The following is a 10,054-nucleotide window of genomic DNA, read 5'->3' as shown; positions in this document are numbered from 1 at the left end:
GAGACCTGTTGAGAAACGTTTGGTGCCCTCTTGTGGAGGCATGAGGACACGATGAATAACTTGATCAATATGACTCACTGAGAGACAATATATTTCACATAAAATGTTTACAAATGATCAAATGTACCACAATTACCATGTATTGTTGTATACCACACTGTTAACATTTTTAACCTGTATTAACATTTTGTTAAATGTTAAACAATTCCCATCTCACTTTTAGTTTTTCACTTTCTTCCAAAGTCAATCTGAAAACTGCTTCAAATGTGCAATGAACTTCTTGCAGATTATAACTTTGGCAACGTTTTAATGGCAAAATCACTTGCAAGATCTAAATACAAATATTTAATGGAAATAAATTAGCTTTAAACAAACACAATGGGGTGTTAAGCAGAAATTTAAGCATACATGTATGTTGTATTTGATATATTAATGCACACACATTAACTTTGGATACTGCACTATAGTAAGCTTATGATGAAGTCCATCATGTTAAACTGTCATCATTCACACTCATTGACTGCCTGGAGCAGAAGCTCATCAGGTACCTCCTCATCTTCGTCCTCCTCCTCTTCTTCTACTTCCTGCAGAGCTCTCAGATAAGCAGGGTCATCGGGCCAGTCTCCCCAACCCTCAGTATCCTCAGACGGGGTAGTCGAGGTGGACTCTGCTGGAGCAGTCACTGCGAGCTCAATGTTCCCTAGCTCGTCTGTTAAATAAGCCTGATCCTCTTCATCCTTCAGATAAACACAAGTGCAAGTCAACACAAATGTACTCAGTTAAATGCACTGTTGTGGTCTCCAGATGAGCTGAATCTTCACTGACCTCCATCAGTAAGTGGCTCATGCAGACTTCCTGAGGCAGAGGAAAGCCTGAAGACAAATATATCAATTTTGTATTACTCATTCCCCACAAACTTTCCATAAAAACAGTGGTGCAATTCTGAGTGTGCTCCACAGAGGAGAGCAGGCTCTGCAAACCACATATTGAACATACTCTCCTCTTCATATGCTCAAAGGTAAAAATACATAAAAAAAAATAAATAATAATAATTATATATATATATATATATATATATATATATATATATATATATATATATATATATATATATTTATAGTATTTATATACAGCAATTTGCTGCAGATATAAAGTGTTTTTATCCTCACTTGTAAGTCACTTTGTATAATAGTGTCTGCTGAGTAAATGTAAATAACTAACCACACCTTTAGTGATAATTCACCCTAAAAACGAAAATTTACAACACTGTAATTCAACATTCAACTTTATCAAATGAAAAAAGTGTAGTTAAGACACAATTTAATGTTAAGTAAGTTTTACTCATTTAAAAAGAGTTTTGAATTCAGTGTTAAAGGTAATGAGCTACTTAAATACCTCATTACTCCAACCTAAATGGATTAAGCTCACAGTACTCATATAGAGTTTTTCAACTCAAATGGTTTGTAGCAATCGGTTTCCTCAAATGATTTGAGTTGCCTTAACTTTTTGGGTTTTACAGTACTAAGTTGATTTGAGTTCTCTTCATTTCTTGGGTTTTACTGTGCTCAAATTGCTTTGTTTACTCAAATGAAGTTCACAGTAATCATTTGGATTAGTTTTTGAACTTAAATGATTTGTTGCAATCAGCTTCTTCAAATGGTTTGAGTTACCTTAACTTTTTGGGTTTTACAATGTAAATATTTACTCACACTCAAATGGTTCTAAACGTTTATGCATTTACGTTTTAGGCATTTATTGCATTTTATGTTTTTTTCCTTCTTCTGTTGAACACAAAATTAGATATTTTGAAAAATGTTGGGGGAAAAAAGCCACTGACATTCATAGTAAGGACAAAAAATTATTTTAAAAACCAAGGGCTGCTTTTTTTTTAAAAATATTTATCTCTAACCTCCACAGCAGAAGTGACAGAAAGAAATGGCAGATTTTTTGGGGTGAACTATCCTTTTAGTAGTATTTACAAGTTATGAAAGCAGTTTTTAATATTTTGAATTACTTTAACTTTACATTTTTATTCATTATTTAGTTAGAATTTATTAATTAGTAAAAAATTATTAATTATTGTCATGCAAGTTATTTTAATTTGCTTTCGTCACAATTTCTGTAATATAGTTCTATAGCATTTTGTTTTTATTTGTTTTGTTTATCATTAAACAACACATTTTTTCCATTCTACTGCACTGCTTATCTATTGTTTTTGAATGTAAATGTGTCAGACAAATGTCTTTGAAAGATATGCTATGTTTAACAGAGCAAGGTATTTCACAGTATATCTGATAATATTTTTTGGTCTTGTGAAAGTCTTATTTGCTTTATTTCGGCTAGAATAAAAGCAGTTTTTAATATTTTGATAAACATTTTTAGGTCAAATAAGCCTCTTTAAGCTATATTTTTTTCGACTGTCTACAGAACAACATACATAAAATAACTTGCCTAATTACCCTAATCTGCCTAGTTAACCTTATTAACCTAGTTAAGCCTTTAAATGACACTTTAAGCTGTATAGAAGTGTCTTGAAATATATCTAGTCAAATATTGTTTACTGTCATCATGGCAAAGACAAAATAAATCAGTGATTAGAGATGAGTTATTAAAACTATTATGTTTAGAAATGTTTTCTCTCAGTTAAACTGAAATTGGGGAAGAAAAAAACAGGGGGGCTAATAATTCAGGCAGACTAACAATTCTGACTTCAAATGTATATAACAAACCTTTCTAAACATGTGCCACTCAAATTAAAGAATGTTCAACTCATCTAAATATGTCTACTTGTAAACACATCCACATGTGAGGAGACAGCTTCTCACATATTTAAAAGCAAAAGCACATTCGTGTCATAAAATGCTGCAAAAAAGTAAACATGTTAGTCAAAAGTAGCCCATTGGAATGCACAAGTGTGTAAAAAAACTACTACTGAATGTGTGTATCATCAAGCACAGCTATAAGCTATAAAGTTTTCATGTGGTGCTGTTTGTTTCTCGTACTAGAAGATCTGTAGTTCTGTCTTCTGCACTCAGGGTCATGGCATTTCTGATACCACACTTCCTCTTTAAGATCCACCACAATTCTGTTAAGAACAGACAATAAAAGCAGTCATAACTTATAAAGACAATAAGAGATCATGTAAAGCTGTGGCAATCACAGTGATAAAGACTGACATGATGTTGTTGCTCTTGTGGAAGCGCTTCACATTGTGGCACCAGCGGAACTTCTCAATGTCATAAACTAGCAGCTGCTCACATGCAAAGTAGTTCCATCGCCGGATGCCTGTTTGGTTTAAACAAAAAACAAATAATTCTGCATACACTTTATTTTGAAAGGATTAGTTCACCCTAAAATAAAAACAATGTCATTAATTACCCTCATTTTGGTCTAGTCACCTGAGACCTTCACATATTCACAACACAAATTAAGATAATTTAAATGAGCTCTCTGTACTTCCATAGATAGCAACGATCATGAGATGTTAAGAAAAAGGGACCAAAAACACTGTCAAAACATTCTATGTGACTTCAGTGGTTCAACTTTAATCATACGAAACTCCAGTAACACATTTTTGTGCCAAAAAAAAAAGGTAAATATGACTTCTGCGACATGTCAGTGTGCATGTTTACTACAGGCAGTGCAAAGTCAGAAGGGTGTTGTATTACCCATAGTAAACGTACACCCTGATCTGATACAGAAGAAATTTGCAAACAAATTCGTTTTTTTGGTGCAAAAAATTGTTCATGGAGCTTCGTATGATTAGTTTAACCAAGTGACGTGGCATTTGACAAAGGTTTTCGTTCTTTTTCTGGACTTTGAATGTCTCGTAACTGTTGCTGTCTATGGAGGATGAGAGAGCTCTCTACGTTTCATCTAAAATATCTTCATTTGTGTATTGCAGATGTGAGAAGGTCTCGTCACATATGTTCTTTGTTCTTACTATAGTAGTTACAACCATCCAAGTAACCATAACTGCATATAAAACTGTACATAAAATGAACTACAAGGACTGTAACAAACACACCTTAAGATATTGACTACTATACTTGTTATGGAAACAAAAACACTTTAAGCAACATGAGAGTGATCAGATTTAACTTTAATTTGAAAGAAACTAAAATTCACAGAAAGCACAGCATCTATACTTTAGCTTACTTCCTTGAATGCCATCTTTGCACACAAGTGTGAGCACAAATTCATCTACTTCTTTAAAAGGAGATGTTTTCTGGTCACCCAGCAGATCTATATAGAGAGAAGATAGTGAGATGACTGTAACACATACTACAGTAAATAATGCATTTAAGCAAACCACACAGCAGCATTGTATTGAGATGGTTATTTATTTATTTTTTATCCGGTAACACTTTAGTTTAAGTACCAATTTCCACTAACTAATGGCTTGTTACCTTCTTATTTTTAATATATTGGCTGTTTATTAGTACTTATAATGTTTGATCTCATAGTACATCCCTATTCCTACCCAATAAGTAAAATAAGTATTAGTATTAGTAAGCAGCAGCAAATTAGGAGTTTATTAAAAGCTTTAGTTAATAGTTTGTAATAGTGTGAATTAAAACCTAAAATAGTGTGACCATAAATACTTTAAAAACACAGAAAAGCACTTGGGAAGGTTCTTTTTTATTTGTCATTACCAGAGCTGTGTGACTCTCTCTCCAGGGTTGGACATTCAGATCCTGCTGTGCTCTTCTGTGTCATATCATACGTCAATATCCTCTGTCCTGTAAAACTGGTGCAAAATTTTAAAAAAGAGAGAGAACATTCTAACACTTCAACACAAATGTTGGAAATAAAAAAACAGGATCCATCATTGTGTAGACAGTATCTTAATGTAAAAACTTTGCATTGAAATAACCTGACGTTGGTGATTAAAGAAGCTAGAAATATGCGCTCGTCTTTTGTGATTTGCTTGGAGGGATTTGGGACAAACTTGTTGTCTTCTGCCACAATGAAGGCTGCATTCTTTCCCAGTTTGGAGGATTTGTAGAGACGGAAGTTTCTGTTCTTTGTGTAGACACCTTTAAACAGGAAAACAGAACAGTGTAGTATTGATTTCAGGGATCAAAGTTTTCATATATGTATATATAATGTCATCCATTCATTCATTTTCTTTTCTGCTTAGTCAGTTTATTAATCTGGGATCGCCACAGCAGAATGAACCACCAACTTATTCAGCATATGATTTAAGCAGCGGATGCCCTTCCAGCTGCAACCCATCACTGAAAAACACCCATACACACTCATTCACACATACATACACTTCGGAAAATTTAGCCTACCCAATTCACCTGTACTGCATGTCTTGTGTGAGGGAAACCGCAACACCTAGAGGAAACCCATGCGAACGCAGGGAGAACATGCAAAATAGAAATGCTAACTGACCCAGCCGAGGCTTGAACCAGCGACTTTCTTGCTGTGAAGCAACAGCACTACCTACTGTGCCACTGGGTCGCCCGTATATATACAGTATATAATATTTCTATTAAACTTTTTTTACACTTGGCTCAATGTTTTAATGCAGTGATTATGTTAAAAGTGGATAATATTTAAATAAAAATAGTAAAACTAATGGTTTCTACTGTTTTCATCAAGTGAGATTTAATACTTTAGGACCATCATGAAAATAATTTCAAGGATAAAACCTAATGATTTTTCCTAATGGTCCAGTTTAAACATTAAAACACTATTAAAAACAAACGTTATTGTAAGTAAGATAATTAAACCATATGTTTATAAATAGAAATATGAATAGAGTTGGTAAATAGAGTTAATAAAAAAAGAGTTAATAAATAAACTTTTGCTAAAAATTTTATTGCGATGGAATAATTAGATGGGTGTTGACCTGTCTGGGTAGCTTTACATGGACATTTAGGAAATTTAGACCTGTTTAAAATGATTTTAAGCCTACAGCACAAAGACCTGCAACACACTATTTCAGTGAATTTATGAGTTTTTAAGGCCTATTTTTTTTATTTTGACATTTAAAACATTAAAAAAAAAAAAAAAAAAAAGTTAAACCCTGCAGATACCCTGATAATGTGATAATTTTTTTTTGATGGCTGTAGATGATGAAAAGATGATGAACTTGTCTATTTCAGTTCTCCAGGTTTTAGCATGACAGAAGGGACTGTGCAATAATTTATAATAAATCCTCTTAAAGAAATAGTTCACTCAAAATTGAATAGGTTTTTTAACATTATCCAAAATATCTTCTTTTGAAAAAAATTCACTCAAAGATTTTAAACCACTCGTTTATATTTTGTAAATATTGAGAATTTTTTATTTTTGTGTGAACTATCAATTAATTTTGTTAGTAATTTTAAATAGACATTATTTTGCTGATTGTGCTTGTACTGGTACCTTGAATGGTAAAAATAAAAATGTTTTACTATACTGTGTTTTAATATACACCTGTAGTATACCTCACATCCTAAAATAAATATTTGTAAACATAAAAAAATTACAAAATACTTGCTTATAATATTATATTAATGAAATTAAAGTCCACTTAAGTGGAGTTCAATTGAGTACATTGATACAATGTTTTTAAGACTTTACAGACAAAGAATCAACTTAAAATTTTACCCAAATCAACAAAAAGTTGTTCTTGTCCTTTTTCATTCTTCACTGTGAGAAAGCCAAGATCATTCTCTTCAGTCTTTCTTCTCTTGGCCTGAGTACCTTCCACATCATCTCTATTCTCTCCTGGTGCCTCTGGATTGCTTTAAACCAAATCAAATCATTATCTTTGAACACGTGTTGTACAAAAACAATAATAATTATCTAAAAGTGAGACTGTGAGAAACAGTACATAAATGTTCTTACAGCAAATATAAACCAATAAAGAAATCAGTTCTCAGTGATAACTTGAATCACAGCCCTTTCAACTGTTGCCATCATACCTTTTTTTAAGGTTGGTCAAAGCAGGATGAAGGATATCATGAATAAACCGTCCTGCAAACACATATTCACATCACTATCTCAGATAGCAAATATAAATGCACAAATATATTCACTCACAGCTCTTGATGACATGACAGTCACTCACCCACATGGGAGTTGTCTTTAAATGCAGCATTGGGAAGCATGAAGATAAGATGATGACTAAACTTGTCAGAGGTGCTGGAGTCCAGATCAAGGACGTCTTTTGCAGAGCAATGTAGACCATACACCTCCTCTAGCTTCTCACATACGTACTGTTACAGTACATTGAAAATTTAACACAATTAGGTTTTATGTCTATTTTTAATGCAGTTTAAGAACATCATTTTTTCTTTAAATAACCACACCACTATTCAAAAGTTTGGGGTCAGCATGATTTTTATTTTGTGTTTTTGTGGAAAAAATCTTTTAAGTTAACAGAGGCTGCATTTGTGATCAAAATAAATTTAAAAATTAATATTGTGAATAAAAAATTAAAAGTTAAGTTTTCTGTTTTAATATACGAGTCCCTGGACCACAAAAGCATCATCAAGCATCATCGAGGGTTTTTTGTTTAGATTTATACATTATCTGAAAGATAAATAAATAAGTTTTCAATTGATGTAGTTTGTAAGAATAGGATAATATAAAATCATCAAAAATTAAAATATTGTGAAAATCTTTTTATTTATCGAAAAATAAGTTTCTTTATATTCAAGGTAGGAAATCTACTAAATGTAATGTTTTCTTGATATTAAAATGAATTTAGGCATTAAAAATCTATCATTTTAACAATGTATTATTGCTTTTTCCTACAAAACCACATGTGCAACTTAATATTGGTTTTGTGGTCACATATTGTAAAATGTAATCTATTCCTGTCATAAATGCAGTCTTCAGAGTCACAACGTCCATCAGTAATCAATAAAATATGCTTATGTGATGCTCAAGAATTATTTATTATTATCAATTTTGAAAAATAAATCTATACCTGGTTATTAAATCTTTAAATTTGTTTTTTATCTGACCTCAAACTTTTGCCTCAAACAAGTGTACCATAAATTCACCTGAATTAGTTTAGCAACCATCATCTTTCCATCCAAATTTTTGTTGGAGGCTTTATGAAACTCTAAGTCGAAGTAGAGTTTGCAGACAGCCCCTTCCAGAATTACTTCATAGCAGTGCATCAGAGAATGTCTGTGAGTGCTGAAGAAACAAATGCACATACACTGCATTTTTAGTGAAGTAAAAATAAATTATTAATTTTTAGCATAACTGCTGATTTATGACTAAATTTAATAAATAGTAGCAAATATACTAAATTCTTAGAGTAACTCACACTCTATCACTATAATTATATCAATAATTTTGTTGACCTGTAATAATGCCATAGTTCACTATAGCTGGTCACTAGGAAAATCCTCTGTCCAGCATCACTGCCTTCCTTCTCCAGTGAAAATATGTGCACATCCTGACAAAAATACAATAAGAACCCAACATTGTGATAACAACTTGAGACATATACTGCTTCACGGTACATCACAAATATCCAACGGCTTTTCTCTAGACCTGTTTAATGTGCTGAGCAAAGGCAATGGCTGCATTCTGGCGTGGGAAGAGTCTCCAGATAGAGGATGGCTGCCACGGCTGGGAGAGACGTGGTTTGTATGGACAGGACAAAGGAGAAGACTGAAAGGATGATGCCCTCTGCTCCACAGATTTCACCCTGTCCTGCCACTTTCCGCCAGTCATCCTTGTCTCAAAACACTGGAGTATGACTAAATCTCTCTCATGCTATGTGATTTGATCTTCAGAGTCCAGCAGAACAAGAGCTCAGGAAAACTGCAGTCACCTGTAAGATAGAGATAACAGGCCATAAGCAATTATACAATGAAGACTTCTGACACAAAGGATCTGAACAGATTTCTGATTAGGGCGGCACCATATATCGTTTCAGCATCGATATCGCAATGTGTGTGTCAGCAAAAGTCACATCGCAGGATGCAGTGTTGAGTAAGGATTATAGTTGAACAGCACAACAGTTGAGAGTACATGAGATTTGTGGAGTCTTTGCAAAGCATAACCATAACAGACAGAAACTTTATCATTTACATGTGTTTCAAAGGCATTTCAAGAGAGTTTAAAGCATTTTGGCCACAAAAAAGTACATTTGGAACTTTAAAGAAGATTTTTTTAAATTAATGCAATGAAGATTATACAGAGTTATTTTACATTATTCAATTTCTGTACTTGACTAATGTTTGACTATAAAGAAAACCATACAGCACTGTTTATTTAACATTTATTTTAATTATTTTTGCATGCAATTTATTTTATATATACAATCCACACCCTTCAAATTCAATCAATCAATCTAAATTAATGCTCTGTTGAAATTGTAAATTGAGGAGTGCATCAATCCACTATCAATACATTTGGTCATTTTATAATCATAAATAATGATCGCAGATGCACAAAATGTTACAGTAAAAGCTCAAAATAATCTCCATTGTGGTTAACATTAGTCAATGTGTAAACTAACAATGAGCAAAACATTTGTTATTACAATATTTATCTTTAAATTTAGACATAAAGCTGTCCATTACCAATAACACCTGCCCCATGTCCATTAAATATTTGTTAATTCATTATAAAAACCAAATGTTATATTTACTAATGGTGAAATTAACAAAAACAAGATTCTATCTTTTTAAAAGTATCTTTTAATGTTTGCTAACTGTAATTAACGTCCAATGTCAACAATGGAAACTTAAAAAGTAATCAATATAACAAATATACAGACTGACAGATCTTCAAGTGGAAATTGTCAAACAAATGTAGGAATACGTAGCAGAGGTGTTACAAGTAAACCATAGGAAATGTATGTACATTTTAACACTAGTGCTAACTTACTTTTTTAAATTAGTGATACGCATAGATTTGGTCACCTACTTGTTATTCTCCTTTTATACTCCTTAGCTGTTTTGTTTTTGCATGTTTACAGTCCGAAACACGTATTTTGAGGAACCCGCGTAAATGTACGTCGTACGGATGAAAACTTGCGCATGCGCTTGATTTACGTGTTTCATGAATATTAATTATGGTGACTTCT

The 10,054-nt window shown here is 32.6% G+C and overlaps 1 protein-coding gene across 2 annotated transcripts; it reads right to left on the bottom strand.

Moving 5' to 3' along the window:
* Positions 1-290: 290 nt before the first annotated feature.
* primpol (primase and polymerase (DNA-directed)) lies at positions 291-9,995 on the bottom strand. 2 transcript variants are annotated; one of them, XM_073944977.1, is made up of 14 exons: positions 9,856-9,995; positions 8,512-8,794; positions 8,319-8,413; positions 8,010-8,148; positions 7,070-7,217; positions 6,924-6,975; positions 6,607-6,743; positions 4,877-5,039; positions 4,656-4,750; positions 4,159-4,245; positions 3,177-3,285; positions 3,003-3,085; positions 826-872; positions 291-737 (listed from the first exon to the last, which is right to left on the bottom strand). In XM_073944977.1, exons 2-14 carry the CDS (start codon positions 8,692-8,694, stop codon positions 504-506), a joined length of 1,572 nt encoding a protein of 523 aa, XP_073801078.1. In that variant the 5' UTR covers positions 8,695-8,794; positions 9,856-9,995; the 3' UTR covers positions 291-503. The 2 variants fall into 2 exon arrangements, with proteins under 2 accessions (XP_073801078.1, NP_001032455.2); NM_001037378.2 differs by having other exon boundaries at positions 292-737; positions 9,895-9,966.
* Positions 9,996-10,054: the final 59 nt, after the last annotated feature.

Source organism: Danio rerio, chromosome 1 (assembly GCF_049306965.1).
Source record: "Danio rerio strain Tuebingen ecotype United States chromosome 1, GRCz12tu, whole genome shotgun sequence".
NCBI lineage: Eukaryota > Metazoa > Chordata > Actinopteri > Cypriniformes > Danionidae > Danio > Danio rerio.
Note: the sequence above shows the minus strand (reverse complement) of the source record. Positions and strands in the feature narration are given on the sequence as shown.

Coding starts and splice junctions, on each gene's coding strand:
- primpol (XM_073944977.1), bottom strand. CDS start 8,694: ATGACTGGCGGAAAGTGGCAGGACAGGGTGAAATCTGTGGAGCAGAGG. Junction 6,976..7,069: donor TAAAGACAACTCCCATGTGG/GTGAGTGACTGT, acceptor ATGTGTTTGCAG/GACGGTTTATTCATGATATC. Junction 3,286..4,158: donor CAAAGATGGCATTCAAGGAA/GTAAGCTAAAGT, acceptor TAAACCAAACAG/GCATCCGGCGATGGAACTAC.